Raw genomic sequence first — 19,440 nt, forward strand, 5'->3', positions numbered from 1 at the left:
GTGCTGGCCCCTGGCCCCGGGGTGGCGACCGGCCCCGGGGGAACAGGGACGGGCCGGGGGCACGGCGGGGCTGGCGGTGCCCGCATCGGTGTTGGGATTTGGGGAGCCCAGGGGTGACGGGGATCCCCCCGGGGGCTGTCCCGCGCCCGGTTCCGGCCGGGCCGCCCGGGGGCGGAGCGGGGCCGGGCCGGGCCGAGCGCGGGGCCTGCGGTGAGCGGGGCCGGGGCCGGGGCCGCGACCCCCGAGCGCCCTGGGGCGGAGGGGCTGCGACCCCCGGGCTGGGCCCCCGGGGAGAGACCCCGGGCCGAGACACCAGGCTGAGCTCCCGGGCTGAGCCCCCGGGCTGAGCGGGGCCGGGCCGGGCCGGGTTCACCCCGCGGGACTGCGGGGCCTGTGCGGAGCTGGGCCTGGCGGGCCCGTGAGGGTGGGCAGGGGCAAATCCTCAAATGCCCTGGGGGATGTGGCGTGGGTAACCCTCAAATGCTGTAGAGGATGTGGGGTGAGAGGGGTCGGCGTGGGGTTTGTAACCCCCCAAACCCTGTAGGGGATTTGGGGTGTGAGGGGTCAGTGTGGGGTGAATAACCCCTCAAATCCTGTAGGGTATTTGGGGTGTGTAACCCCTCAAATCCTGTAGGGTATTTGGGGTGTGTAACCCCCCAGACTCCCTGTAGGGTATGTGGGGTGTGTAACCCCTCAACCGCCCCCAGTTCCACAGGAGTTTGTTTGTGTCTGCAGGATTTTTCCCAGGACCCTCGAGCAGCAGTGCTTCTTCTTCTGCCCAGTTTGGGGGTGACCCCCCAGCCATGACGACCCCCAGGGTATGTGACACCACAGGGACCCTCTGTGCCGCCAGCCTGCCCCTCATGAATCCCCTCCAAATCATACCGGGGTCTCTCCTCATTTTCCCCGTTCTTTTTGTTTACCCCAGCTATATTTTAAACCAAATTTGATTTTTTTCCCCCTTAGTTTTCAGGAAGTAGAATTTGTTAGCCCCACCCCTCAGAAAGGGAGGGGGGATCCTGATTTGGGGGCCAAGGAATTGGACTCCCAGTGTTCCAGGGTGCCCCCTGACTCTGGAGGTGGGGGTGGAAAGGGCTGATGAGGAGTCTGGGGTGTCCCCAGATCCCACTGAGCCCGCTCAGGCCCATATTTCCCAGCTGATCCCACTGGATCTGGGTTAATCCCACTGGATCTGTGTCTCTGAGGGAGGGAAAACCCGGTGCCTGGGTGCTGATCCCCCAGCACCAGCTTAATTCCCCTGCAACCACACAGTCACCAAAAAGTGCCACCAGCTTGTCCCAGCTAAAATTCCTTTACTCCTTGCCATTACTGAAGCCCCCCGCCCTCATCACAAGCACGTTTTGGGGTGTGTCCACCCACGTTTGGCATTCCCAGACGCCCCTTCCCGTTTTTATTCCCCGCTCAGACCCAGGCATGGATCAGCCCCTCGGGCCTGAAGCTGGACGTGTTCGTCCCCTTCCTGGGCAAGTACCACCGGCCGGTTTCGGGGCGCTGCTGCCAGACCTGCACCCCCAGGAGCTGGGTAGGAGAGTCTGGGGTCCCGGGAGGCCGGGGGGCTGCACCTGCAGGGGCTGATCCCGTTTTTCCTGCCAGGATGGATTCTACCCCGAGGACCTCGCGGCTCTCGGGTTCCGCGACGCCAGCCGGGTGACGGAGGCGGACACGCGGTGAGGAGGGAGGAGCTGTGTGCAGGAAGCCCTGCTCGGCGCTTTCCCCGCCGTGTTTCACCAGCATGCCTGTGGGAAGCCCTGTGCACCCTCCCTGCTCCTCCTCGGGGCACCCCGAGCTCGCTGATCGGCGCTGGGAGGCTGGAAGTGGCGCCTCCGAGGGCTGGGGCTGAGCTGCAGCCATGGGATGGGGGATTTGGGGTCATGCCTTTGTCTGGAGCCTTGGTGGGAAGAGCGGGGAGGTGCAGGGTTGTTCTTCTCTCTGGCTCACAGGGAAAAGGGAGAACAGCCACTTCCCCCTAGAAGGAAAAATAGCAGGAAAGGCAGAATTGTGGTTATCCCCCCTTTTCCTCTGGGCAGGAGCTGCCTCAGAGCCTTTTACAGGTGTTTTCATTCTTGAGGTGCCAGGTCGCTCCAGCTCCACTCCCCTTTAGGGAGTAATCCCTGGATTTGGGGATTTTGGGGCGTAATTCCTGGATTATCTGTTTTTTGCTTTCCTCCTTCCCAAGTCGGGTCATTATCCTCCATTCAGTTCCGGATGTTCCCAGCCTCAGCTTTAGAACATTTGGGAGAATCCATTTGGATCACAGGGAATGCAGTTCCCCTGCCCCACTTCAGCCCTTCCTGCACTCTGGGATGTCCCAGAGCTCCCTCCCACCCTGCCCTCAGCGCAGCTTTGGGGATAGATTGGGAAATCTCCGTGATTTGGGAATCCCGGGTTTGAATCCTCGACATTTCCAGCTGTGAAATGGGGAGAAATGTCCTGAATGTGGCAGAGAGGCAGGCTGGGGGGCTCTGATCCTGGTGGAAGAGCCCCCCCGGCCAGGATGTCACCGTGTGTCCCCTCCAGGTTCCGGGGCTGGCTGGTCCGGAGGGTCTGTGGGTTCCTGGCAGCCTGGGAGTGGAAAATCCCAGCGGAGAGCCCCGGGGAGCTCCTGGCGCGGGTCTGCAGCAGCAGGAGGTGGGTGGGAGCGGCTGGAGGGGCTGGAGGGGCTGGCCCCAGCCCTGGGGATCCCTTGGGGACCCAGCGAGGCTCCCTGCGCCCCACCACGGGGCTGCCGGGTGCTCCCCTGCCCTGCTGTCCCCAGGGTGCAGGACGCTGCCTCTGGCCGGGAGCCTGGCTCCGGAGGGGACGAGGGATCCCAGCGGCGCTGGAAGGAGGAGGTCTGCCAGATCCTGGGGGAAATCCAGGCCCCGCTCTCCCCTCTGCTGCTGAGGTTGTGGATCTTGTGGGGAAGTTCTCTGGGGGATGGATACACATCCTCTTGGGGTATTCTGGGATTTGGGGAGATGCACAGGGATCCGTTGGGTGGTTTCCTGGGATCCTCTTGGGGTATTCTGGGATTTTGGGGGATATTTTGGGATCCTTTGGCTGGCTGCCCTCGGGGTCCTCTGTGGGCCATTCCCCCAATTCCTTGTGAGGAGCTGGAGTGGGAAAATCCAAACCCCACAGGAGGGAGGGAAGCAGAGTAAACTTCACTTTTCCCTTCCCCATCCCACCCCTGGCTGCTGGGAATCGTGGCTGCGTTGCTTGTCTGATCCAGTGGGAACAGGGAGTACTTTTGAGCTGTTGAAGGGCTGGGAGAAAGAGCATTTGGGGATTCCAAAGTGGGACAGGAAGACGGAGGGAATGCAGGATTCCCGACGGCAGCTCTGGTTGCCAGTGGGAAGGAGGATGTCTCGTCACACACAGCCTTTCAGGCGTGATACAAGTGGCCATTTCGAGCAGGGATTTTGGGGAAACTGAGGCAGGGAGGGTTTGTGGTTTAGGGGAGCCCTGTGCACAGCAGAGCTCCTGACTCCCAGTTTTCCCACAGGCTGTGCCACTGGCTGCTCCCCAAGCTCCTGACCCGCCTGTTCCTGGGCGTGCAGCTGCACCGGGGGCAGCTGGAGATGGTGCTGCGAGCTGCCAGGACGGTAGGGAGCCCGCCCGGGCCCTCCCAGCCCCTGGCACGCCGGGAATTCACCCCGGGATCCCTTGCTTGCAGCCCGAGGTGCCGCTGGTGTTCCTGTGCAGCCACCAGTCCCCGCTGGACGGGCCCCTGCTGTCCTTCCTGCTGCTGTCCCAGGGCATCGGGCTGCCCAGGGTGGCTGTGAGCCCCGCGGCCGGCCCCCGCCTGCGGTAAGGCAGCGCCCCGGCTGCTCCCCGGGGCTCCAGGGCCCTGCAGGGGCGCCCACGGTGTCCTTCCCTCGCCAGATCCCTGCTCCAGCGCCTGGGAGGGATTTTCCTGCCTTCAGGAATGGCGCCGGCGCGGAGTGCCCGGGATGAGGGGCTCCCTGGGGCTGTGCTGGACGCGGTAGGTGCAGTTCGGGCCGACAGATCCCCCTGGAGCGCTCGCGAGGTGCTGGCAGCTCCCAGTACTCCCAGTCTCTCCCCAGTACGTCCAGGAGGTGCTGCGGAGCCGCCAGCCCCTGGTGCTGTTCCTGGAGGAGCCCTGGGCTGCCCTGCGGCTGGCGGAGCCCGCCCGGCGCTGGCTGCTGCGCCTGCTGCGGGCGCTGCGGGACGGCGCCGTGCCCGACGTGCTGCTGGTGCCCGTGGGCATCACCTACGACCTGGCTCCCGGCAGAGCGGAGCGGGACGCAGCGGTGAGAGGGGCAGGGGGGCCAGCGGGGCTCCCCGGATCCCGGCACTGTCCCTGGGGATCAGCGTTCCCCTCAATCCCGGGGGTCAGGGGGGTCATTGGGGCTCCCCGGATCCCTGGCACTGTCCCTGGGGATCAGCGTTCCCCAGAACCTCCCGGAAGCACTGTTCCCCCCAGTCCCTGGGAGGATCCCCAGGGAGAGCATAGCCCAGATCTCTGGGAGCATCCCCGGGGAGTGGCATCCCCAAATGTGCCGTGAATCCCTCGATGGCCTCTCCTGGCAGCCCCCTCAGCCCCTCGGGGTCGGCTCGTGTCTCCGGGCGGCATTCCAGGCCCTGCTCTGCCGGCGCCCTGGCTGTGCCCAGGTGGATTTCTCTCAGCCCTTCTCCTTACGGGTACGGCGGCTGCCATCCCCTGCATCCACCCCCTGCATCCACCCCCTGCATCCACCCCCTGCATCCACCCCCTGCATCCATCCCCTGCATCCACCCCCTGCATCCATCCCCTGCATCCACCCCCTGCATCCACCCCCTGCATCCCTCCCCTGCATCCATCCCGGACTCTTCCTGGGATCTTGGTGGGGTTTGGGCTCCCTGGGGGGATCTGGAATCCATACCGGGGAAATCCATGCTCCTCCCAGCCCTGGGGATCCAGGGATCGGGGGAGCTCCTGGTGCTGTGAGCACCCACAGGCTCCTTCATCCTCATCCCCAGGAATTTTTGGACAACAACCTGGTCAGGCCAGTCCTGACGGGGAGCCATCCCGAGCAGCTGCTGCTTCCCACCATCCTGGGCAGGCGGTGAGGAGCCGAGCCCCCGGGGGCAGAGTTCCCCTTGGCTCTCTGCTCCCGGCTCTCTCCTCACCCCTCTCATCCCGGCTCCAGCCCGCTGGATGTGGGGACCGTGGGGACTTCGGGTCCCACTTTGGGGACAGAAGAGGAGATTTTGGTGACGGCGCTGGGGCTGCACGCGCTGAGCGGTGAGGGGGGGCCCGGGGGTCCCCGCATCCCTCGGGATGGCGTTCCCTGCTCGGGAGTGGGGTGGAGGTTGATCCCCCCGGACAGCGAGTGCCTCTCCCCCGCTGCAGATTCCAGAGCCTGCTGCGCCGTCACAGCCGTGGGAATCACTGCAGCGCTGCTGCTCCACAGGCACCAGGAGGTGGGAGAAGGGTTCCGTCCCCCCTCCCCTCAGGGCAGCATTCCCGGTGGGATTCCCCCTCCCCTGAGGGCAGCATTCCCGGTGGGATTCCCCCTGCCCCGAGGGCAGCATTCCCAGCAGGATCCCGGTGCTCCGCAGGTGCTGCTGCTGCCCCGGCTGATGTGGGATTTCTGGGAGCTGCTGGAGCAGCTGCTGCTGCGGGGCCGGGCCGTGGGCTTCTCGGGGCAGCTGCGGGCGCTGGTGGGGCACAGCCTGCGCCTGCTGCAGCCCCCCCGGGGCCGCCCCGGCGCCGCGGCCCGGGCTCGGCTGGGCTGGCTGGCGGGGGGCGTCCGGCACCACCTGGCCGGGGAGGCCGTGGGCGGTGAGTGGGGACAGGGTGACGCCGGTGGCGCCGGGGACAGGGCTGGCGTGGGAATCGGTGGCACCGGGCCCAGAGGCACCGGGGGATGGTGACAGCGGGAAGGGGCGGTGGCTGCAGTTCGGGGAACACCAGGGGTGGTGTTTGTACCGTGGGGGTCGGTGACAGGATTTGGGACACCAGGGATCGGGGATGCCAGGGGGAGGATGACACTGGGGATACAGGGGCACCGGGGAAACTGGGCATGCAGGGGATTATTGGCTCTGGGGAACGGGGATGGGGGGATCGGGGATGCCAGGGGTCAGGGGTGCTGGGGTATGCAGTGATTCTGGGGCTGGTGACACCCCTGTCCCGTCAGCCTGTGCCATCCGTGCCCTGCTGCTGGAGGTGCTGCCAATCCTGGGGCCGCCCTCCAGCCTCACCAGGATCGTGCTGAGCCGGGACGAGCTGCTCCACAAGATCCTGGAGCTGCTGCAGCTGCTGCCCCCCACCCTGCTGGGGCTCCAGGTGGGGACACGGGGCTGGCCTGGCATCCCCAGCCCTGCTGGGGCTCTGGGTGGGGACAGGGGTGTGGCCTGTCGCACAGGGCTGGCCTGTCACCCCTTTGCTGTGTCCCCAGCCCTGCCAGCCTCCCGACTGCCACAGCCTGGACATCCTGGACAAGCTCATCCTGGGGGGGCTGCTGGAGGAGGAGGAGGTGGGCGACACCCCAGGACCTCTGCTGGGGCACAGGGCCGGGGTGGCAGCGAGGTGAGGTGCCAGCTGCTGTCCCCGCAGGCCGAGGGTGAGCGCTGGGGCTGTGACGTGGCCCCGCGGCGCTGCTGGCGGGGACCTTCCTTGGGCTTCTTCACCGATGACAGCGACAGCGACAGCGAGCACGGCGTCCCCAAGCAGTGCTACAAGGTACTGGGGGGGTCCCCCACTGCCCCCCGGGCTGGGGGCAGGGTGGTCTCCCCCAAACCTGGCCGTGTGCCCCCCACAGCTCCGCGAGCCCCAGAGCTTCCCCGGCTTCCTCCTGTTCCTCTGCCGCCTGCTGAGCCCCGTGCTGCAGACCTACGGCCGCGCCGTGCAGTTCCTGCAGAGACCCCCCTGGCCCCAGCCCGGTAGGACCCCCAGCCTGGGGAACCCCTCGGGACTCCCTGGGGCCCTGGGGCAGGGCTGCAGCCCCACAGGGGGGATCTGACACCCCTCCCCACTGCAGAGGCAGACTGCGTGGAGGCACTGCTGGAATTCCTGGCCGAGGATGAGGATGGTGAGTCAAGGCAAGGGAAGGGGGGGGGGGCTTCCTTGTGGTGACCCCCGAGCCAGGCTGGGGGTTCCCTGGGGATCTCTCTCCCCACAGGGTATCCCGACAGGAGCCTGGCCCTGAGCTCCCTGCAGAGTTTCAAGGACATGGGGGTAAGCACAGTGCCCCCAGCCCCCCAACATTTCGCTGCCCCCCTCTCCCCTCCTGACCTCCCCGTGCCCCCCCAGGTGCTGGAGGAGCTGCAGACCCCCGTGGGACCCGCCCTGCAGCTCTCCCAGCCTTTCCAGTCTGCTTCCAACCGGGAGAGGCTGGCAGCCTTCATCCAGCAGTTCACGCAGCTGTAGCCCCCAGACCCATAAACGGGCGCGGTGACCAGTGGCTCCTCGTGCATTTATTGACCCCGGGGGGGCCCGGGCGCCTCCCCAGCGTCACACCACCCTGTTGCAGATGGTGCCCAGCTCCTCGATCTCACACTGCACCTCGTCGCCGCGCTGCGAGGGGGGACACGCTGGCACCCGTCCCCACAGGGTCCCCCGCGTCCCCCCCGAGCCCCCACTGCCCCTCACCTTCAGGAAAACGGGCGGGTTCCGAAAGACCCCCACTCCCGCGGGGGTGCCCGTCAGCAGGACGTCCCCAGGGACCAGTGTCACGAACCTGGGGGCACAGGAGGGGTCAGCCGCGGCCCCCTGGGCTTTGGGGGTCCCCAGGCCCCCCGTTCCTACCGGGACACCCAGGCCACGAGGGCGGGCACCCCGAAGATGAGGTGGCGGGTGCTGCTGTCCTGCATGCGCTGCCCGTTGACGCTGCAGCGGATCCGCAGGTCGTGGACATCTGCGGGAGGTGACACGGGGAGGGGGGACACGGGGACAGTGCCACCCTGACCCCAGCGTGGGGGAAACCACGGGGAGCACGGGGCTGCGGCGGCAGCAGCGCCAGCCCAGAAAGGGGCACGGTGCCATCGCATCCCTGCCGCACCTGGCACCGCCTCCCTGGTGACAATGGCCGGCCCCAGGGGACAGAAGGTGTCGAAGGTTTTCCCCAGCAGCCACTGCCGCCCGTTGCGCCGCATCTGCCAGTCCCGGGCGCTCACGTCGTTGGCCACCGTGAAGCCCAGGACGTGCTCCAGCGCCTGCCCCTCCTGGGGACAGCGGGGACACTCACGGGGGACCCCCGAGGCAGGGACACTCACAGGGGACCCTCCCAGGGGGACAATCCCAGGGAGCCCCTGAGGCAGGGACACTCCCAGGGAGCCTCCGAGTTGGGGACACTCCCAAGGAGCCCCGAGGGGGGGCAGGGGGTACCTCGATGTGCCGCCCCCTCTTCCCGATGACAGCAGCCAGCTCCACCTCCCAGTCCAGCTCCTGCGGGGACAGAGGGGCTGCGAGGGCCGTCCCGGGGGGCTGTCCCCGCGGGGGCACCCCGGGGTACCCACGCTGGTGTCCTGGGGGTGCACGATGTCGTCGAAGGGCCCGGCGATGGCGCTGGGGAACTTGCTGAAGATGAGGGGCTCCCGGGGCACCTTGGCGCCCTGCTCCTGGCAGTGGTCGTGGTAGTTGAGCCCCACGCAGATCACCTTCTGGGGGTCCCCCACGGGGGCCAGCAGCCGCGCGGCCGCCCGGGGCACGCGGTGCCGCCCCGACTGCAGCGCCCTGTGGGGACACGACCCCCGGGGGGGATGATCGGGGCGCCCCTTTCCCGGGGAACGCGCTTTTGGGGGTCTTCAGAAGGGCCGGCTGTATTTAGGGACTCTCCTTTCGGGGTGTGCACAGTCGAGGGGACCCGCTCGCTGGGGTCAGGCTCTCTTGGAGGTCACACGTGGTGGGGGGGGGGGTCACCCGTGGAGTGCCCGCCTTTTTGGGGGGCCGGCTGCTGGGGGGAACCCACTGTGGGGTCGTCCATGGCACCGCGCAGGTTTGGGTGGCCACTCCTGTGGGGATCCACGAGGATACCCCCCCATTTGGGGCTCCCTCTCCTTTTGGTGGCTCCCCCACCGCCGGGGGGGAGCCGGCTTTTGCAGCGCCCACCTTTGGGGGGTCCCCCACCTTTGGGGGTCGCCCTTGGCCTCACCCACCTCCGGGCGAGCTCCAGCCCGCGGGGGCCGATCTCCAGGAATTCCCGCATGGAGCGGGGCAGCTCCGGCTCGGCCGCGCTCAGATCCACCAGGTCCCCCCCGGGCGCCTCCTCCAGCCCGAGCCGGGGCCCCCCGCCCGCGGCGCCCCGGAACCGCACCAGCCGCAGCGCCCCGCGCATCGCCTGCGGCAGCGGCTCGGGGTGAGCGCGGCCCCGGGGGAGCCCCCCGGTCCCGGGATCCCACACCGCCGCAGCGGCGATCCCCGCAATCCCCGCGGCCCCGGGCTGCGCTCCCGCTCCCTGGACCGGGCCCCCGTTCCCAGAGCCCCGTTCCCGGGGATCCCCCCCGTTCCCAGAGCCCCCGTTCCCGGGGATCCCCCCGTTCCCAGACCCCCCGTTCTCAGACCCCCCCCGTTGCGGGGCATTCCCCCAATCCCAGGGATCCCCCCGTTCCCAGACTCCCCCAGTTCCCGGGGATCTCCCCATTCCCAGAGTCCCCCGGTCCCGGGGATCCCCCCGTTCCCAGAGCCCCCGTTCCCGGGCATTCCCCCGTTCCCGGGACCCCCCTCCCCCCGTTCCCCCCCGGTCCCGGGGGTCTCACACCGGCTGCTCCCCCGCTCCGCCAGGGGGCGCTGCCGGCCCCGCCCGGTCACGTGCGACGTCACGTGCCGCCCCCGCCCTCCCGAAAGCCACCGCCCCCTTCGGACCGCCCAATGGGAGCGCGCGAAGGGCGGGGCCAGATTGTCAATGGGAGCCAATGAGAGCAGAGGGCTGAGGGGCGGGGCCGCGGGACCGGGAACGGGACCGGGAATGGGAACGGGAGAGGGGAACGGGGAGGGGACGGGAACGGGGAAGGGAACCTGGACAGGGAACGGGACAGGGAGCGGGACCGGGAGAGGGAACGGGACCGGGAGAGGGAACGGGAGAGGGGACCGGGAATGGGAATAGGAGCAGGAACGGGAATAGGACCGGGAGCTGGACAGGGACCGGGACACCGCGCGTCTCTCGCGTCCCCCTGCCTCCATTTCAGCCCTCAGTCGTCACCGTTTGGTTTATTTATAAAATGCCCCGTCCCCACGCTGCCGGGGGAGCAGGGGCCGTGCTCGGCGTTGGTGTTTGGGGGCTCCCTTTCACGGCTGCCACCTGGAGACCCCCACCCCGCACCCGGGGGTCCCAGCTCTGAGGGCCCCCATGTCCCGGGGTCGGCTCTGTGCTCCGTCAGGTCCCCGCACACCAAGGGGGGAGGTCCCTGTGGGGGGGAGCTCGACACCCAAAATGGGTCTGTGTTGCGCTGGCAGCACCGCGCCCGGGGGGCTCCGGTGGCAGCGTCGTCCTTGTCCTGGTCCTGGTCCTGGTCCTGGTCCGGGTCCTGGTCCGGGTCCTGGTCCTGGTCCTGTCCCGTCTCTGGCAGCCCCATGCTGGATTTCTCTGCCTCTTTGTCTGAAGCAGCAGAGAAGCTCCGGGGGCAGCAGGGTCTAGAGCACGTTGTGGAAGATCTGCATGGAGCTCATGATGTCCTTGTCCTGGGGAGGAGAGAGCAGAGACCCCCGTCCCCCTCCTGAGCCCCCTTTCGCCATCTCGCTCCTGTCCCCTGCTGTCCCCTGCTGTCCCCAGCATCCCACGCGTCCCATCACAGCCCTCCTGCCCGCCCGAATCCTCCTCCTAGCCCCAACTCCCGCTCTCCCTCTGTCCCTCCTCTTCCATCGTGTCCCCCTCTCTCCTGATGTCCCCCATCGCGTGATTTGGGGACAGAATGAGGAAGAGGAGGATGAGGAAGGTGCCCCCCAGCCCCCCCAGAGCCCCTCACCTCCTGGCACGTGGCCAGGAACTCCTCGAAGGTCACCACGCCGTCCCTGTTCCTGTCCATCTTCTGAAGGGAGCGGCCAGGGCTCAGCAGGGCGGCCGCGGGTGGCCCCGGGGGTGGCCCCGGGGGTGGCCTCGGGGACACGGGGACACGTCTCACCTGGAAGAACAGCTCCACGTGCTGGGCGGGCGCGCTGGCCCCCAGGGCGGGCTCGGTGCAGCGGCCCATCATGGCATAGATGGACTTCATGATCTCCAGCATGTCCTGGGGGGACACCGGGCGCCGGCAGCTCCCCGTCTGCCCGCCCCCACCCCGCCAGCCCCCGGTGTCCCCCACTGTCACCTCCTTGCTGACGTAGCCGTCCTTGTTCACGTCGTAGAGGTCAAACGCCCACCTCAGCTTCTGCTGCTCCGTGCCCCGCAGCAGCACCGAGAGCCCCACGGCGAAATCCTGCCGGGGGGCGCCGGGGGGCGGCGGGAGGGACCCTCACCCCGGCCCGCCCCCTCCCCGCCGCTGCCACATCGATCCCGGGCCGCCCCAGGGACCTCGGCCCCATCGATCCCGTTATTTTTACCCGGCACCCGCCGGGCAGAGCTCGGCCACAGCCGGGGAGGGGAGAGGAGGAGGAGGAGGGGGAGGATGTGATGAATCACGGCGCTGGCACGGCCGTGCCCACCCGGAATTCCCACCTGGAAGCACAGAGCGCCGTTGCGGTCGGCGTCGAAGGCGTCGAACAAGAAGTGTGCGTAGGAGCTGGCGTCTGCGGGGCCGGCCGGTGACTCCCGGCTCCGCGCGGGAGCTGCCCCGGCCCCCCGGGGGTGCGGGACCCCCGACTCACCGCCGTGGGGGAAGAACCGCGAGTAGATGAGCGTGAAGGTCTCCTCGTCCACGAGGCCGCTGGGGCATTCCTGGCGGGGGGAGCGGCGCCGGTGACCCCGAGCCGAGCGCGGGGGGGCTCGGGGGGGCTCGGGGCGGCGGAGCCCCCCACTCACGCTCTTGAAGCCTCGGTAGAGCGACTGCAGCTCCGGCTTGGTGAACTTGGTGCGAGCCAGCAGCTGCTCCAGCCCCTCGGGCTGGTGCCGGGCGCTCGGCAGCTCCACGTCGGCATCGCCGCTGTCTGCGGGGGAGAGCGGGCAGGGACCCCCTAGGGACCCCCCAAACCGGGCAGAGACCCCCTAGGGATACCCCTGCACCCCAAACCGGGCAGGGACCCCCCTGGGGACCCCCCAAACCGGGCAGAGACCCCCTTGGGCATACCCTAAAACCCACCCCGGCAGAGACCCCCTTGGGGACACCCCCTGCACCCCAAACCGGGCAGAGACCCCCTTGGGGACACCCCAAACCCAGCCCGAGCAAAGACCCCCTCGGGGCCCCCCCTTCCCCCGACAGCCGCGGTCCCCGGGCGCCGCTCCCCGGGGCTTCCCCCGCGCTCCGAACGTTCCCGAGCCGCCTCTTGGCCGCCGCCGCTGCCGCCCGGCCCGGCTGAAGGTAATTAATAAATGATGCTCATTAATAATTCCAGCCCGGGAAGGGCCTCTGGGGCCGCTCAGCGATTTTGGGATGGGATTGAGAGCCCGGAGCACCCCCGGGGGGGGTGAACCCCAGCTCGGGGTGCGAGGACCTGGGGGGGCCGGGGGGGTCCCTGTGTCCTCTCCCAGGGGTTTGGGGGTCACTGCGGGGTCGTGACCCCACCTCGGGGGGCTTGTTGGGGGTCAGCGCCACTCAGAGCCCTCCCGGCCCTCCTTGGGAAGGTTTGGGGGTCACTGGGGGTCCCCACTGCCCGCTCCTGGGGGTTAACGGGGCGGGGGCAGGGCTCTGGGGTGGGGGTCCCCATCCCCCAGGGTGTTTTGGGGAGGACTCTGGGGGTCCCCATCCCGGGTGTTTGGGGTGGGGGTCCCCATCCCTGGGTGTTTTGGGGTGGTCTCTGGGGGTCCCCATCCCTGGGTGTTTTGGGGTGAAGGATCCCCATCCCGGGTGTTTGGGGTGGTCTCTGGGGGTCCCCCAGGGCACGGCTGGGCAGTGGCTCTGGGGAGGGGTTGGGGGTCCCGCCCTCTCCCCCCAATCCCAAATCCTCCTCCTTCCCCCCAAGCGGGACCCCAAGCCCAGCCCCGGCTCCGCTCCGGAGCTCCCCGAGCGCTGGGGCCGGCCCGGCCGGGCTGAGCGCTCATTAATTCATTAATTGGCGCTAATTGGGGCTGGGGGGGGTACCTTCGGCGGAGATGGGCTCCAGGATGCCGAACTGCTTCAGCACGGCGATGAAGAGGAGGATGACCACGGCCACGGCGCACAGCTCCATGCCCTGGATGCCCATGGCCCCTGGGCATGGGGGGCACCGGGGGTCCCCCCAAAGCCGGCGGGGCTCTCCGGAGCGGCGGGAGCGCGGCGCGGGTGCTGCCCGTCCTGTCCTGCCCTCCTCTTCCTCCTCTCCTCCTCCTCCTCCTCCGCTGGCCCCGGCCCCCCCGCGCTCTCCCGTGGGTTTTTGCCAAAAAATCCCAAAAAGTTTGGGGGTTTATTGGGGAGGGGGCTCAGGGGCGCTCCCCGCGCTCCCCGCAGCCCCCCGGGGGTCGGGGGTCGCAGCCGGGGGGGTCCGGCCCGAGCGGGCCCCAAAACTGGGGGGGAAAGGTTCACTGGAGCCCCCCCGGGCCGGGGGGATCGATGCGATCGATGGCGATGAGTAAGCAGCGAGGGGAGGGGAAACTGAGGCACGGGGGGCGGGGGGCTGGCCCTGCCCCCGGGGCTGTCCCCACCCCTCGCGGGTGTCCCGCAGCCCTGGGGACACCGGCCCCGTGTCCCCCCGAGTGTGTCCCCGTGTCCTCCCGGGGCTGGCCCTGTGTCCCCGGGTGTGTCCCTGTGTCCCCCCGGAGTGTCCCTGTCCCCCAGGGCTGTCCCTGTCCCCACAGTGTCCCTGTCCCCACAGTGTCCCTGTCCCCCAGGGCTGTCCCTGTCCCCCACAGTGTCCCCGTCCCCCAGAGTGTCCCCGTCCCCCCACAGTGTCCCCGTTCCCCGGAGTGTCCCCGTGTCCCTGTCCCCCCAGAGTGTCCCCGTCCCCCGGAGTGTCCCTGCCCCCGGAGTGTCCCTGTCCCCCCGGAGTGTCCCTGTCCCCCCGGAGTGTCCCTGTCCCCGGAGTGTCCCCGTCCCCCCACAGTGTCCCCGTCCCTCGGGGTCCCACCTCCCCTCGCAATCTCAGCCGTTCCCCCCGGGACCACCGAGCCCGCGCGGGGGGCGGGGCCATCCCCAAGGGCGTGGCCGCAATAGGGCGTGGCCAATCACAGAGGCGGGGCTCTACAATGGGCGGAGCCACCGCAGGGGCGGGGTCACCGCAAGGGGCGGGGCTCTGTGGTTGTGGGCGTGGCTCCAGCCGTGGCCCGCCGCCGCATCTCGCGGTCCCGCCGTCCCGCCCAACGTCACTTCCGCTTCCGCGTTCGCCGGAAGTGCCGCCGGTCCCGCCGCCATGGCCTCAAGGTTACTGCGGGTGAGCGCGGCCCTGCGGCTGCTGCCCGCGGCCTCGGCCCGCGCCGCGCCCGCCCGCCAGCTCGGCGTGCCCGGTGAGCGGGGACGGGGGAGCGGGGCGGCGGGGGGGACGGCGCGGGAGGAGCGGGGGGAGCGGGGCGGGTGTGGGGTGTGTGCGCCCCCGGTGTGACCGCGCCCCGCAGGGAACCTGGCCAGCGATGAGGAGCAGGCGACCGGGCTGGAGCGGAAGGTGATGGAGGCCATGAACAAGGGGCTGGTGAGTGCCGGGGGGCCGGGGTCGGGGCTGCTGGAGGGTGGGGGCGGCTCCGGGGGTGCCGGGGGGCTCCGGGGCGGTCGCGGGGCTCGGCGGGCGGGTGTTTGGGGGGGCTCGGGGGGGTGGGGGGCTCATCTGGAGGGGCCGCTGAGGTTTCGGTGCCCTTGGAGGGCGGCAGCTGTGGGGCTGGGGTCCCGCATTTGGGGGAGGCTCGGGCACGGGCTGTCCCGGGGTGGAACTGGGGGTGCCGGGTGTGGGGTTCGGGGGGCCGGGCTGCCCTCGGGGGGGTTCGGGGGTCTCAGAGCCGGGGGTGCCCTCCCGTGCCCGCAGGACCCGTACAGCATGTTCCGGCCCAAGCGCTACGCGGGCACCAAGGAGGATCCCAACCTCGTGCCCTCCGTGTCCAGCAAGCGCATCGTGGGCTGCGTCTGTGAGTGCCCCCGGCCCTGTCCGTGTGTCCATCCCCGTGTCCGTCTGTCCATCCCCGTGTCTGTGTGTCTGTCCCCACGTCCGCCCATCCCGGTGTCCATCTGTCCTGTGCCCGTGTCTGTGTGTCTGTCCTTTACCTGCCCATGAGTCTGTCCGTCTCCGTGTCCGTGTGTCCATCCTCCCACCCCTGCCTGTCCGTGGTGTTTGTGTGTCCATTCCGGTCCCATTTCCATTTGTCCGTCCCGTTCTGTCCTTGTGCTCTGTCCCACACTGTCCCCTGTCCCACGCTGTCCCTGTCCCCCCAGGTGAGGAGGACAACAGCTACGTGGTTTGGTTCTGGCTGCACAAGGGCGAGGCGCAGCGCTGCCCCTCCTGCGGCGCCCACTACAAACTGATCCCCCACGAGCTGCCCCACTGAGGGGCCCGGGACCCCCAGACCGATCCCCCACGAGCTGGGGCCCCCTCGCTGCCCTCCCCGGGGTCCCGTTGACCCCCGTCCCCCCATAAAGAGGTTGTGTGGAGAGCCTGGCTCTGTGTGTGCTGGGGAGCGGCTGTGGGGGTGTCACCGTGGGAGGGGACCGGGGGGTCTGAGGGGGACGCCGAGGCCCAGGGGCAGTATTTGGGGTGGGGGGACCCCATCTCATTGTCCCTTTGGGAATGGAGGGGGACATCGAGTGGGTCCCGTGGGGGCTTTGTCCCCGTTGGGCTTGGGAGAACCCGCCAGGAGATCCCCAGGTGAGCCCAGGAGATCCCAGGTGGCCGAAAGAGGTCCCTGAAGATTTCCAGGTGATCCACTTGGGATCTCAGGAGGTCCCTCAAAGTTCCCAGGTGATCCCAGGTGGTCTCAGGAGGTCCCTAAGGGTCCCCAGAGACCCTGCGTGCTCCCAGGGTGTCCCTTGGGGGTGGCCATGGCCGGGACTTGAGGACTCCCCCCGGGCAGCTCATCCCGACCTGGGGACAGGATGGGTTCCGGCGGGTTCTGGTGGGTTCCGCCAGTTTCAGCAGGTTCTGGCGGGTTCCAGCAGGTTCTGGCGGGTTCCAGCGGGTTCTGGTGGTTTCTGGCGGGTTTCTGGAGGGTTCTGGCGGCTTCCAGCGGGTTCTGCCCTCCAGGCCCGCTCAGGGCAGAGGTTGGAGGTTGCCCGTCCGAAGCGTGGCCCCAATGCCACTGACCAGCCGTGATGTCATCGATGATGTCACGCTGTCCTGTCATGACGTCATGCATTCCCGGCCGGAGGGGGCGGAGCTGAGAGCCTCGCTGGCCAATGGGGGCTGCGGGAGGCTGTGACTGACAGCCGGGATGGGCGGGAACCTGCGCTCAATGAGGGGAGGAGCTGGGGCGTGGCTTCGGGACCAATAGGAAACGCCAGCGCCCGTGACGGACAGCCGGGGGCGGGGCTCCGGGCCGCACTGACCAGTAGGAACCAACGGCGGCCGTGATTGACAGCCCGGCAGCGCTCAATGGAGGGGAGGGGGCTGCGGGGCGGGGCCCACGCCCAGCGACCAATGGGAGGCGCGGCCACGGTGACTGACACCTGGGGGCGGGGCTCGGAGCGACGGAATTGGAGAGGAGGGGGCTTCGGGGCGGGGCCTGGCGGGGGGCGGGGCTTCTCCGGGGGCGCGCGGGGACGCGGCGGGCGGGGCCCCCGGCGCACGTGACGGCGGCGGTGCGGCGGTGACGTCAGCGGTGTCGCAGCGGGGCCGGAAGCGGGCGGCGCGCGGGGCGGGCGGACAAGATGGCGGACGGGGACAGCGGCAGCGAGCGCGGCGGCGGCGGCGGGTTCGGGACCGCCCGCGGCGGGGCGGGGGGGGCCGGCCCGGCCGCGGGGCCCGGCGGCGGCGGCGCGGCCGGCCCCGAGCAGGAGACGCAGGAGCTGGCGTCCAAGCGGCTGGACATCCAGAACAAGCGCTTCTACCTGGACGTGAAGCAGAACGCCAAGGGCCGCTTCCTCAAGATCGCCGAGGTGGGCGCGGGCGGCTCCAAGAGCCGCCTGACGCTCTCCATGGCCGTGGCCGCCGAGTTCCGCGACTACCTGGGCGACTTCATCGAGCACTACGCGCAGCTGGGCCCGTCCAGCCCCGAGCAGCTGGCCCAGGCCGCGGGGCCGCCGGGCGAGGACGGCGCCGGGCCCCGCCGCGCCCTCAAGAGCGAGTTCCTGGTGCGGGAGAACCGCAAGTACTACCTGGACCTGAAGGAGAACCAGCGCGGGCGCTTCCTGCGCATCCGCCAGACCGTGAACCGCGGCCCCGGCGGCCCGGGGGGGTTCGCGGGAGGCCCCCCCGGGCTGCAGAGCGGCCAGACCATCGCGCTGCCCGCCCAGGGCCTCATCGAGTTCCGCGACGCCCTGGCCAAGCTCATCGACGACTACGGCGGCGAGGAGGACGAGCTGGGCGGCCCCGGCGGCGGCGGCCCGGGCGGCGGGGGGCTCTACGGGGAGCTGCCCGAGGGCACGTCCATCACCGTGGACTCCAAGCGCTTCTTCTTCGACGTGGGCTGCAACAAGTACGGGGTGTTCCTGCGGGTCAGCGAGGTGAAGCCGTCCTACCGCAACGCCATCACCGTCCCCTACAAGGCCTGGGCCAAGTTCGGCGGCGCCTTCTGCCGCTACGCCGAGGAGATGCGCGACATCCAGGAGCGCCAGCGGGACAAGCTCTACGACCGGCGCGCCGGCCCGCCGGGCCCCGGCAGCGGCAGCGGCGCCGGTGACGACTCCGACGGCGACGACGTGGACGACGACTGAGCCGATCCCCCCAGCCCTCGACCCCGACGCCGGCCCCCCACCACCCCCCCCGAGCCCCGGGGCGAACGGGTCCCCGATCCCCCCTCCCAGCGACGGGGCAGAGGGGTCCCCTGACCCCCCCCCCCCCCCAAAAACAGCGACGGGGCCGAGGGGTCCCTGAGCCCCCCTACCCCCTCCCGGCCTCGGGGTGAAGGGGTCCCCGAACCCCCCGGGCCCCCACTCCCAGCAACGGCACGAAGGGGTCCCCGAGCCCCCCCCCGGCAGCGGCACGGGGGTCCCCGAGCCCCCCAGCCCCCCCTCCTGCCGCCACCGGAGAGAGAGAACCCGGCCCGACCGTGCCGCTGCCCGTGGCCCCCCCGCCCCCTCCCCGCTCCCACCGCGGGACCCCCGGACCCCCGGACTCGCTGCTCTGGGGGGGGACGGGGGTGACCCGCAGCCCCCTCCCCTCCCGGTGCCCCCTCTGATCCAGCACGCGAGGGCCGCGGAGCCGAGCGGCAGCGCCAGGGGCGGGGGGGCAGCGGAGGCACCTTGGACCAACGGCCGTTCCCTCGGCTTGTGATTTCCCCTTCATTTTCCTTTTTTTTTTTCCTTTCCTCCTCTTTCCACGTTGGTTTTTTTTTTTTTTGGGGGGGGGGAGGGTTCTTTTTGGTTTTTTGGTTGTTTTATTTTTTTTTTCGGGATGCAAACTCCAGGCGCCCGAACTGGAACCCGCCCCGAGCTGGCGGCTCCCTGACAATTAGGGAAGATTTCCTCGGTTTTGCCGATTTCTGACCGTTTTTCCCCCCCTCCCCGTTTCCCGCCGGGAAGGGGGAGGCGCCGGCACAAAGCACAAGGAAAAACTCGACGGGGCGAACCATCTTCCCCTCCTCTCCAAATAAGGCGCCTCCGGCCCCGTTTCACCAGGACCCGCCGGAATCCGCCCCTTGGCTTCACCCAAATTGGATTTTCCGGCCCCAAATCCGTGGCCACGCCCGGCCCCGGCACCTTGGGGGTGGATTTTGGAGGTTTATTGTTATTTTTTGCCTCCTTTTGTCTTTTTTTGCCCCCCTGGGCCCGGCCCTGGCGCCGCCTGGTCCCTCCAGCCACCTCCTATTAAACACATTTTTCCACTCTCAAATAGTCTTTTTTTTTTTTTTTTTAATTCTTTTTCACTCCCTCGGCTCAGTCCTGCCCTGTACAGAATTCCGCTTTTTCACCCCGTTTTCCCATAACTCTGAACTCCATCGCTCTCATTCCAAAGTTTTGCCTCTTCTTCTCCAACGGTTTCACCACTTCTAGGACTTTTCTTCTTCTTTTTTTTTTTTTTTCCCTTTTAATCCATTTTTTGGGAGCCCAATCAGCTGCCTCCTTAATTTATTACCACGGATCCGGCATCTCCCTCTCTCCATATTTATTGGGAAGTGAGGAACAGCCGCAGAGCCCCGGGGCCCCCCCGCGCCGCCGTCCATCCGTCCGTCTGTCCGGCCCCGTCCCGCCGCTCCCGCCGCCGTCGCTCTTTTTAAAGGGATTTTTAAAAGCGAGTTTCTTCCGTCGATCCCGTTTTTAAGCCTTCTCCGTCGCAAAGGACCCGGAGCCCTCACTCACTCACTCGGGAGCAATAGTCCTTCCTCGGTGGCCGACGTGTCCTGTACTGTATTTTGTACC

At 68.9% G+C, this 19,440-nt stretch overlaps 5 protein-coding genes across 14 annotated transcripts; 3 read left to right on the forward strand and 2 right to left on the reverse strand.

Moving 5' to 3' along the window:
* Positions 1–186: 186 nt before the first annotated feature.
* LOC119710908 (glycerol-3-phosphate acyltransferase 2, mitochondrial-like) lies at positions 187–7,403 on the forward strand. Of its 4 annotated transcripts, XM_038160435.1 has the most exons (18): positions 187–210; positions 736–818; positions 1,427–1,543; positions 1,615–1,688; positions 2,539–2,649; positions 2,777–2,905; positions 3,506–3,605; positions 3,677–3,810; positions 3,886–3,985; positions 4,068–4,274; positions 4,555–4,665; positions 4,984–5,069; positions 5,154–5,788; positions 6,144–6,688; positions 6,768–6,888; positions 6,987–7,037; positions 7,128–7,183; positions 7,259–7,403. In XM_038160435.1, the coding sequence occupies exons 2-18, from the start codon at positions 804–806 to the stop codon at positions 7,373–7,375; spliced, it is 2,709 nt and encodes a 902-aa protein (XP_038016363.1). In that variant the 5' UTR covers positions 187–210; positions 736–803; the 3' UTR covers positions 7,376–7,403. The 4 variants fall into 4 exon arrangements, 2 of the variants coding, with proteins under 2 accessions (XP_038016363.1, XP_038016365.1); XR_005259636.1 differs by lacking the exon at positions 7,259–7,403 and having other exon boundaries at positions 2,539–2,905; positions 3,506–3,810; positions 3,886–4,274; ... (3 more) ...; positions 6,563–6,688; positions 7,128–7,179; XR_005259637.1 differs by lacking the exons at positions 6,987–7,037; positions 7,128–7,183; positions 7,259–7,403 and having other exon boundaries at positions 2,539–2,905; positions 3,506–3,810; positions 3,886–4,274; ... (4 more) ...; positions 6,563–6,688; positions 6,768–6,780.
* LOC119710909 (fumarylacetoacetate hydrolase domain-containing protein 2-like) lies at positions 7,401–9,742 on the reverse strand. Its single transcript, XM_038160438.1, has 8 exons — positions 9,703–9,742; positions 9,103–9,284; positions 8,464–8,680; positions 8,333–8,392; positions 8,007–8,169; positions 7,754–7,862; positions 7,598–7,685; positions 7,401–7,522 (listed from the first exon to the last, which is right to left on the reverse strand). The coding sequence occupies exons 2-8, from the start codon at positions 9,279–9,281 to the stop codon at positions 7,460–7,462; spliced, it is 879 nt and encodes a 292-aa protein (XP_038016366.1). The 5' UTR covers positions 9,282–9,284; positions 9,703–9,742; the 3' UTR covers positions 7,401–7,459.
* A 394-nt stretch (positions 9,743–10,136) lies between these two features.
* On the reverse strand, positions 10,137–13,713 carry LOC119710910 (calsenilin-like). 5 transcript variants are annotated; one of them, XM_038160441.1, is made up of 8 exons: positions 13,114–13,713; positions 11,898–12,022; positions 11,744–11,813; positions 11,595–11,665; positions 11,248–11,355; positions 11,065–11,169; positions 10,909–10,971; positions 10,549–10,624 (listed from the first exon to the last, which is right to left on the reverse strand). In XM_038160441.1, the coding sequence occupies exons 1-8, from the start codon at positions 13,214–13,216 to the stop codon at positions 10,577–10,579; spliced, it is 693 nt and encodes a 230-aa protein (XP_038016369.1). In that variant the 5' UTR covers positions 13,217–13,713; the 3' UTR covers positions 10,549–10,576. The 5 variants fall into 5 exon arrangements, with proteins under 5 accessions (XP_038016367.1, XP_038016368.1, XP_038016369.1 ...); XM_038160439.1 differs by having other exon boundaries at positions 10,137–10,624; positions 11,595–11,813; XM_038160443.1 differs by lacking the exon at positions 11,248–11,355.
* Positions 13,714–14,289: 576 nt separating this feature from the next.
* On the forward strand, positions 14,290–15,581 carry LOC119710911 (cytochrome c oxidase subunit 5B, mitochondrial). The gene is made up of 4 exons (XM_038160444.1): positions 14,290–14,450; positions 14,559–14,632; positions 14,960–15,059; positions 15,364–15,581. Exons 1-4 carry the CDS (start codon positions 14,357–14,359, stop codon positions 15,474–15,476), a joined length of 381 nt encoding a protein of 126 aa, XP_038016372.1. The 5' UTR covers positions 14,290–14,356; the 3' UTR covers positions 15,477–15,581.
* Positions 15,582–16,786: 1,205 nt separating this feature from the next.
* PURB (purine rich element binding protein B) lies at positions 16,787–18,945 on the forward strand. 3 transcript variants are annotated; one of them, XM_038160452.1, is made up of 2 exons: positions 16,787–17,306; positions 17,340–18,945. In XM_038160452.1, exons 1-2 carry the CDS (start codon positions 16,792–16,794, stop codon positions 17,794–17,796), a joined length of 972 nt encoding a protein of 323 aa, XP_038016380.1. In that variant the 5' UTR covers positions 16,787–16,791; the 3' UTR covers positions 17,797–18,945. The 3 variants fall into 3 exon arrangements, with proteins under 3 accessions (XP_038016380.1, XP_038016382.1, XP_038016379.1); XM_038160454.1 differs by having other exon boundaries at positions 16,787–17,300; positions 17,334–18,945; XM_038160451.1 differs by having other exon boundaries at positions 16,787–18,945.
* The last annotated feature ends 495 nt before the right edge of the window (positions 18,946–19,440 follow it).

The sequence above is a fragment of the Motacilla alba genome, chromosome 22 (assembly GCF_015832195.1).
Source record: "Motacilla alba alba isolate MOTALB_02 chromosome 22, Motacilla_alba_V1.0_pri, whole genome shotgun sequence".
Lineage (NCBI taxonomy): Eukaryota > Metazoa > Chordata > Aves > Passeriformes > Motacillidae > Motacilla > Motacilla alba.

Coding starts and splice junctions, on each gene's coding strand:
- LOC119710908 (XM_038160435.1), top strand. Junction 5,789..6,143: donor GGCCGGGGAGGCCGTGGGCG/GTGAGTGGGGAC, acceptor CTGTCCCGTCAG/CCTGTGCCATCCGTGCCCTG. Junction 6,689..6,767: donor TCCCCAAGCAGTGCTACAAG/GTACTGGGGGGG, acceptor TGCCCCCCACAG/CTCCGCGAGCCCCAGAGCTT.
- PURB (XM_038160451.1), top strand. CDS start 16,792: ATGGCGGACGGGGACAGCGGCAGCGAGCGCGGCGGCGGCGGCGGGTTC.
- LOC119710911 (XM_038160444.1), top strand. CDS start 14,357: ATGGCCTCAAGGTTACTGCGGGTGAGCGCGGCCCTGCGGCTGCTGCCC. Junction 14,633..14,959: donor AGGCCATGAACAAGGGGCTG/GTGAGTGCCGGG, acceptor CCGTGCCCGCAG/GACCCGTACAGCATGTTCCG. Junction 15,060..15,363: donor GCGCATCGTGGGCTGCGTCT/GTGAGTGCCCCC, acceptor CTGTCCCCCCAG/GTGAGGAGGACAACAGCTAC.
- LOC119710910 (XM_038160439.1), bottom strand. CDS start 13,216: ATGGGCATCCAGGGCATGGAGCTGTGCGCCGTGGCCGTGGTCATCCTC. Junction 11,814..11,897: donor TCTACCGAGGCTTCAAGAGC/GTGAGTGGGGGG, acceptor TCCCCCCGCCAG/GAATGCCCCAGCGGCCTCGT. Junction 11,170..11,247: donor ACGGCTACGTCAGCAAGGAG/GTGACAGTGGGG, acceptor GTGTCCCCCCAG/GACATGCTGGAGATCATGAA.
- LOC119710909 (XM_038160438.1), bottom strand. CDS start 9,281: ATGCGCGGGGCGCTGCGGCTGGTGCGGTTCCGGGGCGCCGCGGGCGGG. Junction 8,681..9,102: donor GGGCTGGAGCTCGCCCGGAG/GTGGGTGAGGCC, acceptor GTGTCCCCACAG/GGCGCTGCAGTCGGGGCGGC. Junction 7,863..8,006: donor CACCAGGGAGGCGGTGCCAG/GTGCGGCAGGGA, acceptor CACCTCCCGCAG/ATGTCCACGACCTGCGGATC.